At 43.1% G+C, this 18,727-nt stretch overlaps 1 protein-coding gene across 1 annotated transcript in view; it reads left to right on the forward strand.

Annotated features, from left to right (window-relative positions):
• The window catches only part of LOC143941156 (vomeronasal type-2 receptor 26-like), a 111,309-nt gene that overhangs the window by 38,361 nt on the left and 54,221 nt on the right, over positions 1 to 18,727 (forward strand). The window contains exon 3 of the mRNA XM_077463182.1: positions 15,175 to 15,948. Within this exon, the coding sequence (XP_077319308.1) occupies positions 15,175 to 15,948 (774 nt within the window). The remainder of the gene's footprint in view (positions 1 to 15,174; positions 15,949 to 18,727) is intronic.

Here is an 18,727-nt window from a genome sequence, read left to right on the forward strand (position 1 = left end):
CACATCCTATCAACACAATCTTCTCCTGAGAGATACAGCTATCGCCTGGAGAGAAGTCAGCAAAGGTCTCAAGCTATCTCCTTTCATGTCAAGACACCTCCCGATTCAAGGTCATCCAAACTTTACCCCGGGTCTGGAACACCATCCTTACGCAACATGGCGACAGAAAGGCCTTATCAATTTCTCATCTATGTGTGACTTGGACTCTGGTCGGGCATTACCTTTCCGGACCTTAGCCCAAAAATACTCCCTTCCGGATTCCTCTGCTTTCCACTATGGACAGTGCTTCAGCTTTCTTCAGAAATCATGCAGGGCAGAGCACTTGAGGTTCAAACCTTCCCTCATAGACACGCTTCTACGACAAGACTCATACAAAATCTCTGAAATCTACAAACCTCTACTTCTCAAAACGACACCCTCTTTGCATTCATCCTCGGTATCCAATTGGGCGAAGGACTTTCCGGATGATGACATAGTCGATAAGATTCTGTACGGCCTTAACTCAGTATACCGTCTCATCCCGAACGAATCTTGGAGGGAAACTCAACTTAAAATCTCGCACAGAGCGCATATACCATTCCTCTCATCGGGAACACCTCATACTTCTCAAGCCTCACAGTGCCCTCTCTGCCAACAATCAAAACCTACTCTTGCCCACCGCTACTGGTCTTGTTTGGCCATCTCCTCGTTCTGGGATCGCATATTGGCTTTCATCTTTGAAGTCACACTACTGAAGCTTCCCAAAGATCCGCTACTCCTCATCTTTGGATACTGGGATCCTCAACTTCTCCCATGGTCGGCCGCCTCCTCACCCCCAGGCAAGGAATGGGCCCTGATTTGCCTATTGCTTGCCAGGAGAGCCATTTTGGCACACTGGACTGCCACTACCACCCCTTCCGTTTCTCAAGTCAACAGAGACTTCAGGCACCTTCTTCTCCGGACAAACTTAACACAAACCTCCACCAACCTAAAACCACACAACGTTTCCATGGTAGATGGGACCTATACATCGCCTCCAAACTCACTCCACAGAAACGGACCTTCCTCAAAGACCATTCTTTCACTCGCATTGACTCCCTGCTACCAGCGAACTCTGCCGCAGTGTGAATCTCTATTACCCAGAATATGAACCAGTGTATCTTCTATTTTTCAACACCGCACCCCCCCACCACTGGTCAGGATCTCACCCTTCTCTGGTGCGGACTGCTATTCTACACCAGGCTTGGCAAGCTTCCCCCCCCTTTTTGTTTTTCTTCTCTCCCCCCCCCCAGCATTTTGTTATTTCCCTCTGCATATTCCATGTAGGACCTGGGGTCCCTTGTAGGATTCCATGATGTCATGTCATGGCATCCGCAGATCCATCCAGTTGAGGTCACCCCCTTCTCCTTCTGATGGGGGAGAATGGTTTGGCCTCCATTTTCCTGCAAGGAACACTTTGTTTATGTTTTATGTTTTCAATGCATTTAACTGTTGATGTGATGACTTACTCGAGATTCATACAGCTCCTTTACGAAATGCCTTTATTCATCTTTCAGAATTTTTCTTTGTCATGTGTATTATTTTTCAATAAAATTTATTTGAAAAAAAAAAAAAAACTCGAAAGTCCATGCTAAAAAGAGTGGTCCAGAAAGACGGGAAGGATTGGGATATGTTACTCCCTGCCCTCTTGTTTGCCATCTGGGAGGTTCCACAAGTGTCCACAGGCTTCTCACCATTTGAGCTAGTGTATGGGCAAAGGCCCCGGGGGTTGTTCGATCTGGTAAAGGAAACAGGGGAAAGTGAGTCCTCACCACACAAAACCATGGTAGAACATATCTCTCAAATGTAAGAGAGGGTGGCTAAGGTGATTCCGCTGGTGAGGGAGCACATGCAGAAGGCTCAGGATGCCCAAAGAAGGGTGTATAACCGGTCTGCAAAAATCAGACAGTTTCAAGTAGGAGACCGGGTGGCTGTCCTAATACCCACAGTGGAGAGCAAGTTCTTGGCCAAGTGGCAAGGTCCGTTTGAGGTAGTAGAAAAAGTGGGGGAGGTAAACTACAAGGTACACCAGCCAGGGAAAAGAAAACCATACCAGATCTATCACCTAAATTTGTTGAAACCCTGGAGAGACAGAGAACAGGTATCCGTGGTGGTAGCGGTACATGCAGGGATCGATCTGGTGCAGGTGGCTGCTACCTTAACTAGGCCCCAAACCCAGCAAGCAAAAGAGTTCCTTCAAAGAAATAGGGACATGTTTTCAGGGTTGCCGGGTCTCACCAATGTCATCGAGCATGACATTGTAACAGAACCCAATGTAAAAATTTGGTTAAAGCCTTACCGTATCCCAGAAGCTCATAGAGTGGCAGTGTCGGAGAGGGTCAAAAGAATGCTTGAGCTTGATGTCATTGAGGAGTCGCAGAGCGAGTGGTCGAGTCCAATCGTGTTGGTACCCAAACCCAATGGCACCCTCCGCTTCTGCAACGACTTTAAAAAGCTTAATGAAATCTTCAAGTTTGATGCTTATCCCTTGACATGGGTAGATGAGCTAATTGAGAGGTTGGGTCCTGACAGGTATATTACCACGCTGGACCTCACAAAAGGGTACTGGCAGATTCCCCTGACCAAGGATGCTAGGGGAAAAAAAATCCTTCTCTACCCCAGAAGGCCACTTTCAATACAAAAGAATGCCATTTGGTTTACACTCTGCCCCTGCTACGTTCCAAAGGGTCATGGACAAAACTTTGCATCCACATCAACGGTACGCTACTGTTTATTTGGATGACATAATCATCTTCAGCACTGATTGGGTGTCCCATCTTCCCCGAGTTCAGGCAGTCATAAACTCCTTGAGAAGAGCAGGATTCACCATCAATCTGGAAAAATGTGCAATTGGGGTGGAGGAAGCCAAGTACCTAGGAGACATTGTGGGCAGAGGGCTGGTGAAGCCCCAAATTAGTAAAGTAAAAGCCATACAGGACTGACTCCATCCCTTAACCAAGAAGCAGGTCAGAGCATTTTTGGGCATAGTTGGCTACTACCAGAGGTTTATCCCCAACTTTGCCACCATTGCTGCACCATTGACTGACTTGACCAAAGGCAAAAAGTCTGTGATGTTAAAGTGGAATGACGATGCTGAAAAAGCTTTTCAGAAGCTTAAGACGGCTTTGTGTCAGGATCCGGTGCTCGTAGCTTTGGATTTTACTAAGGATTTTGTAGTACAGATAGATGCTTAAAATGAAGGGTTAGGATCAGTCCTGTCTCAAGTGATCAATGGGGAAGAGCACCCCGTAGTTTTTTTAAGTAGGAAGCTGATGGCAGCAGAGAAAAACTATGCAGTGGTGGAGCGGGAGTGTCTTGCCATTAAGTAGGCTTTGACTCTTTACAGTATTTCCTCCTAGGCAGAAGGTTTCGCCTAGTATTCTGACCATGCCCCACTGACCTGGATGAGGCAAAATAAGCACACTAATGCCAGGGTGACAAAGTGGTTCCTTTATCTCCAGGAGTTCAATTTTGTGGTAGAGCACAGATCCGGGAGATAACATCAGAACGCCGATGCTCTCTCCCAGGTCCATTGTATGATGTCAAGTGGTGCCTCCAACACCTCCGCGTTGAGGCAGAGGTGGGGGATATGTACAGGATGCCAAGGTTGGGTCCTGGACGGGTGCTATGTAGCACCAGTATTTGGATTGTGGTCCCTTTAAGGGAATCCGGGTAGACTTCAGGGGTCACCCAAAATGGGTGAGAAATTCCATGTATAGTCATCAGGAGAGGACTGACTCGCGGTCCCCTCTATAGTAAGAGAGAGATAGTTGGGACCCGAATTTGGGGGGCTCTGAAGTGACATTTGGGTGGGAAAGAGCCTCCCTCCCTGACCACAGGGATTCTGTACACAGGGGGTTAAAGGCCTCCAAGAAGACAGCTCATAAAACAGGAAGTAGTGAGAGGTGGTGGTGAGGAGGAGTAGGAGATTAACACCTGTCTGAGGAGCTGTCTTGCTGTGTTGCTGTTTTGGAGGCTGCAAAATATTTCTATAAGGACTCTGAAAACTTTGGAGCAAAGACCCGGCTACAGAACTGTAAGTGCTTTCTTTAATTCTTGTGTTTTGTGCTGAAGATAAGTGGACTTTAATTTAAGTTTTGACCTGTGCGCTGAAGAAAGCCTTATTTTTGATTTAATTATAAATAAAAGTCTTTTGGTTTCACCTTTGAACGGTTTATGCACTTGGTTCAGTGGAGCTATTATCCCCAAAGTTTACTATATATATATCTCACATTAAATCACAACAATTTTGATTTATCAAGGGAGGTCAGAGCGGTGCACTACAAGCACCCTAAATATGTGAGTAGTGATTTGTTGGCATTGGTTTTTTCCCCCTTAACGATCAGGCCATTTTTAGCGATATGGCAAAGCTGTACCCAAATAAAATGTATCTCCTTTTTTTCCACAAACAGAGCATTCTTTTGGTGGTATTTGATCACCCTGTTGTTTTTATTTTTACACTATAAACAAAAAAAATTCTTTATCAGTTTAGGCCAATATGTTTTCTGTTACATGTTTTTGGTTATAGCGTCTACAATCTAGGGGATATTTTTATGGAATTTTTATTTAATTATTTTTTTTACTAGTAATGTCAGCCATCATTAATGGTACTGCAACATTGTGGTGGGCAAATCGGACACCTACAGTACCTACTGCCGATATTGTGTTTCCAGTGTGATGGGATCGTGCTGGAAAGCACCCCTACAAGGCTGTGCTTCTCGTGCTCGCCGTCCCATAAGAATCCATTGGGGGCGGCGAGTGGGAGGAGCGACAGAGCTTGGCACTGGCTCCTGCAACGGGGCCCACAGGTGTCAAACTCTCCGCTAACAGTGAGGAAATTGACACAATATCGGCAGCACTTACTGTAACTGACTCTTTTTGGGGACAAGTGACATTTCTACAGTGATCAGTGCTAAATAATATGCACTGTAACTGTGACTAATGACACTGGCAAGGAAGGGAAAATATCTGGGACGATCAAAGGTGTAAGTGTGCTCCTAGGTATGGGGCGCTGGTAGAAGGGAATTAATTAATGAATTAATTTACAGTTAAATGTTATTAGAGTACTTACCTTTGATTGGTCCAGAGGCTTAGTAACGGTTGCCACAAACAGGAGACCCTATAAAAGAGAAAAAAGTGCGTCAGTTGCCGCAGTATAACGGACAAAGAAGATCAGAACACATCCCTGCTGTTTCGTTATGGAGTCCTTACTGCGACAGGTGATCGAACGGGCTGGTGCCGTGGATGGAGAGCGGTGGCTTCGTTCCTGTCTGTCGGCTTATCCGGTGGCTGGTTCTGGTAGTGTTCCGTCGGTGGAGCAGATTGATTTCCTCAGTGCATTGTCTCAGGTACCCCAGGATCTTCCGGTTTCGGCGGCTTCCTCTTCCTCCCGGTCAGTCCCTCCTCTTGACCCGGTGACGCAAGAACCTTTCGGAGATGTCTGCAGCTGTTCGGCCTATTCTCCGATCTCCGGCACAGTGGACCATCGGGCTGCCCGGAAAAGAACGAGAAGGAGACCGCGAAGATTTGAATCGGGGGATTCATCCCTGCAAAACAAAAAAGGTACTGTGTCTGCTTGTTTGAAGAAAAAGAAGAAATCGAATCATTTGAATGTTACTGGGCATACTGTCACTGCTAGGGACAATGTCTATAGTGCTTTACATGTATCTGATGCGGTGGCTGCTACAGTTGATAATGCTTCACTGGTGCTTGACAACGTTGCCATGGTGAATGACAGGGCTCCTGTAATGGCTGCAGATTGCTCCATTTCTGAAGGATTTCAGCAGGCAGCTGTTCCTACTGCTCAAGAAGTTTCACATTTAAATGGTGAGTCGATTGATGCCTCTATTCTGCAAAAATTTATGTTTAATATGTCACAACTTTTATCTAATTTATTGCCCAAAACTGCTTCTTCTCGCTCTGCTGATGACGCTGCTCTAATGTCAGTTTGGAAAGATAGTGTTCATAATGCTTCAAATTCTTCTGTTTTACCTAATGTCGATTTGACTTCCTCTGGTTTATCAGTAGTTCCCTCTTGTGCTACTGTTTTTAATGTTCCTTAACCTTACTTTAAAGAAGTACTTACGTGTGAATTGTCTCCATTAGGTTTTCACTTACCTATTTCAGTTAAAGAAAAGATTTGTAGAGGGGATTATATTAAATTGTTTTCCTTATTGCCGCCATTTAAAGAATATAGGTTTGATAAAAAGATGGTGAGAAATCTGATGATGACAGGAGACGTTTAGGCACACGCAATTTTAATAATTGGTTACAATCTTTTTGTATTTATGCTAGTGTAATGGGCGAACGTCATCCTGAGTTATGTAGCGGTATGTTTCATCATGTTGAAATAATTTGAGAAGCTTATAAAAATTTTCCAGGTTTAGCTTGGTTCTCTTATGATGAAGCCTTTCGACAAAAGCTTTCGGTTCATAAGTCTTTGAAATGGGGTATGAAAGATGTAGGGCTGTGGCTGAACTTGTTATTGCCTCAAAAGGCTATGGCAAAACCTTTTGTACCTATTGGTGGACCTTTTCGTAAGGGGTTGTGCTTTAAATTCAATGAAGGCCATTGCAAATGGCTTCAAAATTGTAAGTATAAACACGAATGCGCTCAATGTGGTGGGTTGCACTCAGCTAATCGTTGTTTTAAAAGGCAAGTGCACACAAATGCTGCTGTTTCAAAAGATCCATTTCTTAAAAGCAACAACTCCGATTAATTTAGTAAAAATGTTACCTTGGCTCCTGCTGTATCCAGAACCCAAGAAAGCGGACATTTTAATTAATGGGTTTGGTTTAGTTTTTCTTTGCCTACTTTCTATGGTTCAGGGTGAAGATTGAAAAAGAAATTGATGAAGGCAGAGTTGCTGGCCCATTTCATCGTCCGCCATTTGAAAATTTCAGAGTTTCTCCTTTGGGGGTCATTCCCAAAAAAGAAGTTGGTTCATTTAGATTGATTCATCATTTATCCTACCCTGATGGTTTTTCTTTGAATGATGAAATTGATCCGGCATTGTGTTCGGTTTCGTATTCTTCATTTGATGATGCTATTGATAGGATTAGATGTGTTGGTGATTCGGCTCTGTTGGCAAAAGCAGACATAAAATCTGCTTTTTGTCTTTTACCAGTGAGGCCTTCAGCGTTTAATTCATTAGGTTTTGTTTTTGAGAATCAGTTTTATTTTGATAAATGTTTGCCTATGGGCTGTTCTATATCGTGTTATTACTTTGAGATTTTTTCTTCTTTTTTGGAGTGGGTTGTGTGTTATAGGACAGGTTCCAATAATTGTTTACATTATTTAGATGATTTTATTTATTGGTTCTAAGGATAGTTTGATTGTTTGCATATTTTCAATGAATTTAGATTGCTTTGTACGTTTATTGGTATACCTTTGGCAGAAGAAAAATCAGTTTTTCCTTGCACTTGTTTAGAATTTTTAGGTATACAAATTGATACTGTTCGTATGGAATTTCGCCTTCCTGTTGAGAACTGTCCAATCTTTGTTGGGTTTGTTGGCTTTCGTGAGTTATTCCTGTTGGACGTGTTTTTTCCAGACGTCTTTATAGGGCTATTGCGGGAGTTACTTTCGCATTTTGTAAGTATAACTTAAGATATTTATGATGATTTGGTGATTTGGAAGAGATTTTTAATTTCTTTTAATGGTCGTTCACTATGGCAGTCCCCCTTTTGTGCGGCTTCTGCCCTACAATTGTATACTGATGCTGCAGGTGGTGTTGGCTATGGTGCATTTTGGCAAGGAAGATGGTCGGCTGCAGAATGGCACACTTCTTGGGTTTTGAGAGGTTTTGTGAACAATATTGTTCTTTTAGAGATTTTTCCAGTTATTGTAGCGCTTGAATTGTGGGGTGACCATTTTAGCAAATAAGAGAATTCTTTTACACTCTGATAAAAAGGGTGTTGTGTATGCAGTGAATTGTTTGGTGTCCAAATCCATTCCTGTTATTACTATGCTGCGTTATTTGGTTTTTAAGTGTCTTTCGCTAAATATTTGGTTGAAAGCAAAGTTTATAAAGGGTTTTTGCAATATTGTTGCTGATTCTCTGTCTCGCCAACAGATGTCCAAATTCCACGAATTGGTTCCAGACGCAGAAAAGATTGGGGAGACGTGTCCTCCTCATTTATGGACATTGATTTGAAGCTGGTGCGGTCTGCTCTGCAAAACTCTATTGCACCATCCATGAGGGCATTTTATGAAGCCGCGTGGCATAGATGGTGCTGTTTTTTGCTACAATTTAATTTGAATAATAATTTTATTTTTGAGGGTCTTGTTTTGGCTTTTCTGGATTCGTTAATGTTTCAGCAATATTCGTATTCTTTTATTGGTAAGACATTAGCTGGTATTTCATTTTTTTAGACGTTTGCAAGGTGATTCTTCTTGCAATGCTTATTTTTCTGTTAAATTAGCATTAAGGGGTTATCATAGGAAATTTTCAGTCCCTGATAAGAGACTACTTATCTCCATTGATATGTTGGGTAAGCTTTGTTCTGCGGCTGATGTTGTTTGTTTTTCAAATTTTGAAGCTTTATTGTTCAAAGTTTCCTTTTGTATTTGTTTCTATGGAGCTCTGCGAATTTCTGAACTCCTTCCGCCTAATCGAGGTTGTCATTTGGAATTGGCTATATCGTCGGTGCATTTGGCTCCTGACGTTCTTCGTTTGTATTTACCCAAGAGCAAATGTGATCAGATTGGGCGTGGAAATTGGATTATCATTGGGTCTCATGTAAACATTTCTATATGTACTGTTTCTCATTCCAAGAATTATTTGTCTTTAAGGCCTCCCTTGGACAAGCAATTCTTGATTCACAATAACGGTCTTCCTTTGACTGTATTTCAATTCAATGCTGTTTTGAAGAAGTGTCTACGATATTTGAAATTAGACCATTTAGCTATAGCTTCTCATTCCTTCCGTATTGGTGCAGCTACTGCTGCGGCCAAAATCGGTCTTTCGGCTAATGACATTAAAAGAGTGGGTAGGTGGAATTCTAATTGTTTTAAAAAATATGTTTGTCCTAACAATTTTGTTTGATTTCAGATCCGCATGTCATCGTATGGATCATCGGCCATTCATTTGTATATTGGGCATACGAACGTGCAAAATCCAGATGTTATGGTGAAAATTTAGATTTGCCCTATTCTAAATATATACTTTATTGATATGGGCGCAGGGGTATGAAGTGGACTGATTTAAAAAGTGTTTTTTCTTTATTAAGTTCTGAATGGCCTAGCCCACATGTTGTGGTTTTTCATTTAGCTGGAAATGACATCGGTTTCCAACCTACCTTGGACTTAGTGGCTAGTATGAAGGCTGATTTTTTATGCTTTCGTGCTTTGTTGCCTGAGTGTTTATTGTTTTTTTTGGAAATCGTTCCTCGTTTCCAATGGTTTTCTCCTTCTTTAAAGTATTTTGAAAAAAATCTGAAAAAAAATTAATCGAGCTATGGCTAAATTTATGCCTATTCTGGGAGGTATTTCTTATAGACACGTTGAATTGGAGGGCGGTGTACTTGGTCTTTATCGCCCTGATTATATTCATTTGTCTGATATCGCTTTGGATATATTCAATATGAATTTACAATCTAGTGTGGAGTTGGCCGTGGGCCGGTGGGGGTGCCGTGCTCATTGTCCATAAGCCCGGCTTATGGGACTTTTATTGATTGTTTATTTAGCTTGAGCTTTTAATAGCTAAGCTTTGCTGATGTTATTGATATGTAAAATATGTTATTTTGCTTTTATAGTTCAAAAGTTAAATGGCTTTATACAATATTAACAAAACCTATAATAAAGGCAGAGGCCATTATACTCCACAAAGATATGTGTGTATTCGTATATTAATGATATTTTAATCTATATATAAGGATTATATACAATTCTACCTAGCGTACCATAATAATAGTGGGAGGGGCAAGAATTGTCCCCGCCCACTATGTATGGGGCGCTGGTATAAGGGAATTAATTAATTAATTAATTTACAGTTAAATGTTGTTAGAGTACTTACCTTTGATTGGTCCAGAGGCTTAGTAACGGTTGCCACAAACAGGAGACCCTATAAAAGAGAAAAAAGTGCGTCAGTTGCCGCAGTATAACAGACAAAGAAGATCAGAACACATCCCGCCCTCCCTTCCCATGTCGCTGGCCTATTATGAGGTTGTGTGTCCATTTTTGCCTTTTTGGTAAACTTGGGACTTTTATTGATTGTTTATTTAGCTTGAGCTTTTAATAGCTAAGCTTTGCTGATGTTATTGATATGTTAACCACCTCGCGCCCGCCCTATAGCCGAATGACGGCCGTAGAGCAGGCACATTCGTCCGGGAGGCCATCCCTGGACGTCCTATTGTTTACTTCCGCAATGCGCGCCGCCGCGGGCGCGCATCGCGGAAGTTCTGTGTTCGCCGTGTCCCCCGGGGACAGGCAAACACAGATCGCTGTAAACGGCCAATCACAGTGGCCGTTTACAGCGTGATCGGCGTGTCCAATGGGAGATGATCTCATATGTAAACATATGAGATCATCTCTCAGCGCCGCTCTCCCTCCTCACACAGAGTGTGAGAGGGGAGAGATGAACGGCTGCAGCAGCAGCCGTTCTGCTTCGCCTAGATAAAAAAAAAAAGTAAAAAATAAAGTGCCATCCTCCCCCAGCAGTGCCATCCATCCTCCCCCAGCAGTGCCATCCATCCTCCCCCAGCAGTGCCATCCATCCTCCCCCAGCAGTGCCATCCTGCCCCAGTGCCATCCGCCCCAGTGCCATCCACCCCAGTGCTACCTGCCCCCAGTGCCATCCACCCCAGTGCTACCTGCCCCCAGTGCCATCCACCCCAGTGCTACCTGCCCCCAGTGCCACCTGCCCCCAGTGCCACCTGTTGTCAGTGCCATTTGTCACCAGTGCCATCTGTCATCAGTGCCACGTATAAGTGCCATCTGTCATCAGTGCCATGTGTCATCAGTGCCACATAGTGCCATCTGTCATCAGTGCCACGTATTAGTGCCATCTGTCATCAGTGCCATGTATCAGTGCCATTTGTTATCAGTGCCACCTTTCAGTGTCACGTGCCATCTGTTGTCAGTGTCACGTGTCATCAATGCCACTTATCAGTGCCATCTGTCATCAGTGTCACGCGTCATCGGTGCCATGTATTAGTGCCATCTGTCATCGGTGGCACGTATTAGTGCCACGTATTAGTGCCATCTGTCATCAGTGCCACGTATTAGTGCCACGTGTCTTCAGTGCCACGTATTGGTGCCACGTGTCTTCAGTGCCACGTATAAGTGCCACGTGTCATCAGTGCCACATATTAGTGCCATCTGTCATCAGTGCCACATATTAGTGCCATCTGTCATCGGTGCCACGTGTCATCATTGCCACGTATAAGTGTCATCATTGCCACGTATCAGTGCCATCTGTCATCAGTGTCACGTGTCACGTGTCATTGTCCTGGTGCTTCAAAAGTGTAATAAATAGTCAACAAGTTAGATGTGTAATTTATGTTCCTAGAACACATGATGGCGCTACCTGCATGTTGGGCCTCTTTATGTGGCCAGGCTGTGAAAAAGTCCCACACGTGTGGTATTGTAATACTCAGGAGGAGTAGCATAATTTTTGGGGGGTGTCATTTGTGGTATACACATGCCATGTGAGAGAAATAACCTATTACAATGACAATTTTGTGGAGAAAAATAAAAAAAATGAAAAATCTTAATTTTGCAAAGAATTGTGGGAAAAATATCACAACATCAAAAAGCTCACCATGCCTCTTACTAAATACCTTGGAATGTCTACTTTCCAAAAAGGGGTTATTTGGGGGTATTTGTACTTTCCTGACTTGTTCGGGTCACAAGAAGCGAGATAGTCCACCAGTACATCAGATGTGATCAATTTTGTGCGATTCGCACCACAGCTTGTAGACTCTCTAACTTTCACAAAGACCAAATAATATCCGCTAATTTGGGTTATTTTTACCAAAGATATGTAGCAGTATAAATTGTGGCCAAAATGTATGAAGAAAAATTAATAATTTGCATAATTCTGTCACAGAAACAAAGAAATATGCGTTTTTTTTCTGTCTTTTTTCATTTATAGCGCAAAAAATAAAAACCCCAGAGATGATCAAATACCACCAAAAGAAAGCTCTATTTGTGGGAAAAAAAAGGACAAAAAATTAATTTGAGTACAGTGTTGCATGACTGAGTAATTGTCATTCAAAGTGTGAGAGCACCGAAAGCTGAGAATTGGTCTGGGCAGAAGGCTGTTTAAGTGCCCAGTAAGCAAGTGGTTAAATATGTTATTTTGCTTTTATAGTTCAAAAGTTAAATGGCTTTATACAATATTAATAAAACCTATGATAAAGGCCGCGGCCATTATACTCCACAAAGATATGTGTGTATTCGTATATTAATGATATTTTAATCTATATATAAGGGTTATATACAATTCTACCTAGCGTACCATGGCGGTCTGTCTTGTTTACATAGGCAAACTGATGTTCTGCCTCTCCTGTGAACGAACGGTGGGTCCTGACAGCCCTCGCAGCCCACGGGACCCTCTGATTGGCTCCCGCTGTTTCTAATCACAGCATGAATGAGTCACCGGTGGCGCGCATGCACCCCAGACCCACTGCACAAAATCATGTAGCTGTATGTGGTTTTGCACAGGAGGGCTGCCCTGCCACAGTATTTCTGTGTGGGGCAGTTCTTAAGTGGTTAATATATTTTTTTTTTCTTTTGAGGATATACCATGTAACAAGGACTGTACTCACTTTTCACTTTATTTATGAACACTGATATTGTAGCAAAGCAACATGGAGACAAGGTGATTTGGGGTGGGACGGCATGTTGAGGGCATGTGGCCCTCAGGGGGGGCAGGCTCTGGGGGCCATATCAGACCTGCAGGACCTGGTACAGACTGGGGGGGAGAGACCCCACACTGTTTTTTTCTTTATTTTTTTAGCCGGCACTTTTGTTTATTATTATTATTCAGCTATTAGTAGTGAAATCCATTGAAAGCTGATGATTGATTGGTTGTTAAGGATGCCATGGGCAGCTTCCCAGCCCCACTCCTTAACAACCAGCTTACACAGTGCAGAATGCACTTTGCATTGCAGAGTGTTCATCGGGGCAAACACCCTGCAAACCTGGGGGTTCAGCAAACGAATGAACAGGCAAATGATCGGCCTGAACTCATTCTTGGGCCAAACCATTCACCAATCCCTATTTTATTGTATAGGTACAAAAAATACCTGTTGATCCTGTGTGAGCACAAATCTAGTCATTACCTGTGCGCTGCATCTCTGCCTCTTTTTGTTTCCAGGCTCTTTCTACTAAAAGGTCTTAATTGCCTGTTTTTTTAAAAATCCTTTGAAGCTTATTTGAAGGTCTGTGTGTGTGTTGGTTACTTTGATCTGTCTTTGCTGAATGAGAGGTATTAGAGCAGGGGCAGCCCATCCATTAAGGGCACACGGGTGCCACCCCCTGTCCATTGCCGCCTCCCCTATCCAAGCATCCAGCCTCTTTCAGGACACCGGCGCATGGATTCCAATGCGGAGAAGCTGTTTTTTTGAAGCACTGATTAGAGCCAGAGGCTTAAATATAGGGTAGGCTTGGGTCGTAGAGAGTGTGCTCCAAGCCCACCCAGGTGTGTTACAACAGCAAATCAATATTCGGGTCAATCGGGAAATGGGTTTTTACACTGGTCACCTGATTGGCCCAAAGGACAGGCGATTCTATTGTACGCCTGGGAAGGAGGAGCAGCATGGTGGAAGCAGCAGGGATTCAGAGAGGGCACAGGAGCCACTGCCCACTGCCCATAGGAGCCTGCGACCCACTCATAAGAGCCCACAACCCAGCCGCTGTGCACCACCTGTAGGTGCCCACCGACCTGCAACCAATGGGGTAAATACCGGGGTGGGGGGTGCCACCGTCTGACCAACCCCAAAAAAAACACCAGCAGCCACTGTATTAGAGCTTGTACAGCATTTACTGGGCTCTCCGATTCATTTCCGGTTTGCTCTTAGCTCTTAAAGTTGTACATGTAAAGTGCATATGCATACACATGTACTGAGAGAAGCATGTAGACTATCCTTTACTGGGCTCTTCCTGAAAATGCTGGTAAACTGCCAGAATCAGTGATCAAGTAAAGTCAGGGTGATGTCACATCTCCTGATTTGTATAGATTTTCTGGTTATGCATGATTTTGCTTAGGAAAGCCTTTCCCCCACCAGCCTGGTGCAGAGAAGGGTCAATGTTCTCTGTATGAGGTCCAACATACCAGTGGGTATGTGAGACCTCATACAGAGAACAATGACCCTTCTCTGCAACAGGCTGGCACCAGTCCAAGCTTTAACATATGATACTTATGACCCTTGCTGTTGATTGGAGAGCTATAAATCTGACACAACAGGGGACGTCTTCAGGCAGACCTCTGTTAGGCTGCGTACACACGGGCGGATTGTCTGCCCAACTAAGTTCGGCAGACAATCCGACAGACAGTCCGTTCAAAATTTGAATGAACGGACTTGACCACACACGATGAGCAGACAGTCCGCTGAAAGCGTGCGTGATGACGTGTACAGCACGTACGACGGGACTAGAAAAACGACGTCCTATACACTGCAATGCAACCTTCGGCCGTGTAAACCCTTTCTGAGCATGCGCCATACTTAGTCCGTCCAACTTGCCTACACACGAGCGGACTGTCCGCTGAAACCAAGTTTGGACGGACAAAACCAAGTTTGAACGGACTGTCTTACGGAAATTCGTAAAGACTTTGTTCGTCAGATTGTCCGCTGAAAAAGTCCGCTAAAGCCCACACACGAGCGGATTGTCTGCTGAAACACGGTTCAGCGGACTAAGTTGGACAGACAATCCGCCCGTGTGTACGCGGCCTTACAATGCAAATAGCAAAGATCCTTCTCTACAGCATGCTGGCAGGGACCAGGCTTGACTACTCAGTTTTCTGTAAGACTTTGAACATCTTTGTTTTGATGCACATGGAAGGTATTTATCTGATTTAATCTGAAAGATAAGTTGTATTTTTATATATTTCTACAGTTCAGTCTCTAATGATTATTTTATCGGCCAATGGATATGAATGTAATCTGCAAATATAGTCACATTATAATTTATAGTTAATCCTTCTCTTTTCAGATCAGCTATTGGGCCACCGATTACTCATTAAGTGACAGACTCCTTTACCCGCATGTATTCAGGACCGTTCAGAATGATCATGTCCATTATTTAGCAATTACCAAACTAGTGAAACATTTTGGCTGGAATTGGGTTGGAATACTTTTTTCAGACAATGATGCCGGAGAGAATGAAGTGCAAATTCTGAAGAGACATTTGGTTTCCCAGGAGATTTGTGTGGCTTTTGAAAAAAGAATGACTGAAAATTCTGCTACAATAAATCAGTGGAGGGACACACTTAGTAAAGTACGATGTAAAGTTTTAATACTTTGTGGTTCCTTTACAAACAATTCTCAGAGATACCTTTCTGTATACATTCGTATCAATAGAAAGAGTATGCTTATTCTTTCCCCAGGCTGGACTTTAGAAGAATTCAAGATGATGACTGCTTTGATAGATTTTATAACAAGTTTGTCTTTAGGTATTTATGATCCACCAATTCATATAGATGAAAATGTAAATTTATTGACAAGACATTCACAAATTGAGCTTCTGATGGATGATCTGATTGTTACATTTCACAATATAACATCAACTCAAAATGGAAAAAATATTTATTTCCAAAATGTTTCTAATTCTGACACCAGTCTATTAAGAGCGTTTCTTCAAATAATTAAAAAACGTACACTTCTTAGAGAATCATTACGAGTGTATATTGCAGTAGAAGCCATGGCTGAAGCTATACGCATTTTCAACAAGTTCAATCACCGTTTAAACATTAACAGATTTAATCAGGTAAAGTTAGTTTGAAATGCATTTGTTGGGTGAGCGCAAGCCAGTGAGGGATTGGCAAAGAGGTTTGGTGGGTAATGAGCTGTTGGTAAGGTAGATGAGTCTAGTAACAGAACTATAGATGGAATAACCTATGTAGAGGTAGGTCAATGAGAGGGAGGTTGCTCTAGTCAATGTGAGGGATGACAAGGGCATTAGTATCTTGTTGGTGACATTGGAAAGAAGGGGTGTATTCTGGAGATGTTATGGAGGTTGAGGCAGAAAAGTTTGGACAGTGATTGGATGTGGGGGGTCAAAAAGAGTCCAGGACCACACCTAGCGTACTGACATGAGGGTATAGACTAATGATTGTGTCATTTATCTCAAAAGAAAAGTTGGGGGAGGGGACATGGGGGAAGAAAATATACGTTTTTTCAGCTTTTGGCATTTGACCGTATCTCAGGGCTGCAAAGGGAATTGGTTCTGAGACTTCTTTCTGGTGAACTTTGTGATTTCATATCTAAACAGGGAAATTGTATAATTTTAATCATATGTCACTAAGTGCAGGTCCCACTCTGGCTGATGTCTGAACAGTGGCTCCACTGAGCGACACCAACTGGACATATCTTTTTACTAGAAGATAGCCAGAGCTGGAATAGGCTGAAATTTGAGCTGTGGGTTGCCATATCAGCACCACCCGGCTCGACAAACTTTGACTGACAAATCAAATGAGGTGGGTAGAAAGTTGTAGGCCGAACAGTGACTGCATCCTAAAAGAAATGAATTCAAATAACGAAGTAATGATACAGTATGCTGCTTGTGCAAATTCCTAAGTAAATTATGCTTTAACCACTTAATGACTGCTGCCCCATAGCAGAATTACTGCTACAGGGAGGCCGTTCTGTGCAGAATCATCTATATATAAATATATAGGTGATTCTGAACTTCAGACTAATTGGAGCATGCACACATCTTCTACTGTGATTAGTCATAATAAAAGCCGATTTCTGGGTGCCGGCACCCACCAATTGTCGGGAAGACATACAGGACACAATTCCTGTGACAAAATCTCCATAGGCAGCGTTTAAAAAATCCTACAGGATGCACATTTTAAGTTACAGAGGAGGTCTAGGGCTAGAATTATTGCTCTCGCTCTACCAATCATGGCGATACCTCACATGTAAAAATCCCTTGTAATAGAAAAAAAGCATGTCAGGTCCTCTTAAATATGAGATCTGGGGTCAGAGAGACCTCACATCTCATATTTACACTAAAATGCAATAAAAAAAAAAAATGAAAAAGAAAAGTCATTTTGAAAAAAATAAAATAAAATGTCCCTCTAAGAGCTATGGGCAATGACTTGGAGACAGGTGGGGGGGGGGGGGGGGCGCGCTATCTTCGCCTCACTCGTCTCTATGTCAGGATCGCCGTTACCGACCTGGTTCCTAACTTTTTTAGTTGGCTCCTAGATTCCAAGCAAATTTGTCAAGCCCTGGTTTAGGGTCATTTTCCTGCTGGAATGTGAACCTCCGCCCCAGTCTCAAGTCCTTTGCAGACTCTAACAGGTTTTCATCTAAAGCCGCGTACACACGGGCGGACTGTATGGCCAACTTAGTCCGTCGAAACACATTTCAGCGGACAGTCCGCTCGTGTGTGGGCTTCAGCGGACTTTTTCAGCGTGCAGTCTGGCGGACTAAGTATTTCGGAATTTCCGTAATACTGTCATACTTTGGTTTCAGCGGACAATCCGCTCGTCAGTAGGCTAGTTCGACAGACTAAGAATGGCGCATGCTCAGAAAGGATTTACTTGCTATCAATTTAAACACCTCGTTCCAGAAGCTCCGCAAGTGCGGACACGCCCACCACATATGGATCAGCATCCCCACCCGACCGCACCCCCTCCAACACATACTAGAATTACCATTTGAGAATTTAGCTACTATATAGGGAGTGAGGTGCCATCTGGCTATTATCTTCGCAGCCAGTTCCTCGTAGTTCGAACATCTCGAGAAGCGGGCATTATTTTTAAATGCTAGTAACCACTGTTTATCAGTGAATGTTTTCCCAAGGTCTGTCTCCCATCTCTCCAGATGTCCGAACCGATGAAAAAATGATTTTGCGTTGAACAGGCAGTACATTAAAGAGATTCCTTTAATTTTAGGGTTGGACGAGTTCAAAAAATCCCACACAGTAGAAATAAACATAGAGCTAGACGACTTCTTTTTTTGGTACCAAGATGCAATTTGAAGATAAGTCAGAAACTCCGACTGGGGGATATTACATTTAATTTGGATTTCTTTGAAGGGCATAATGTGGTCACCCTCCATAAGATCGTGAACTGTTTCTATCCCCCCTTTTGTCATATGGACAGAGACATATTCGGAATTAACCAGAGAAGTGAGTCTATGGGGATGGGCACTGAGATGAGACGTTCTGCAGGGTGGGGTGATGCAAATAACCCTCTCCAGGCTTGAAGAGAAGCCTGGATAGTGGGATGGTCACTAATAGTATTAAATTGCTCAAAATTATAGGTAATTAAAAAGGAACAGAGTGACTTGGGGTGTATCCACGCCTGCTCTATTTGGCACCAGGGTTTAAGTTCAAAGGGGAGAACCAACTGCGTAGTTGGTCCAGAACCGCGGCTATGGCATAATCCTGTAGAATAGGAACACCCAGTCCACCCACTTGTTTCCGTTTACTCTGCATAGTAGATGGAAATCTGGCTCTTTTCCCTGCCCAAATGAAGGCTATCACTTGCCACTGGAGAGTCTTAAAAAAGGGGGTGGGTATAGGGATCGGTAAT

The sequence above is a fragment of the Lithobates pipiens genome, unplaced genomic scaffold (genome assembly GCF_037356315.1).
Source record: "Lithobates pipiens isolate NorthernLeopardFrog02 unplaced genomic scaffold, aLitPip1_a1.2 Scaffold_3, whole genome shotgun sequence".
Lineage (NCBI taxonomy): Eukaryota > Metazoa > Chordata > Amphibia > Anura > Ranidae > Lithobates > Lithobates pipiens.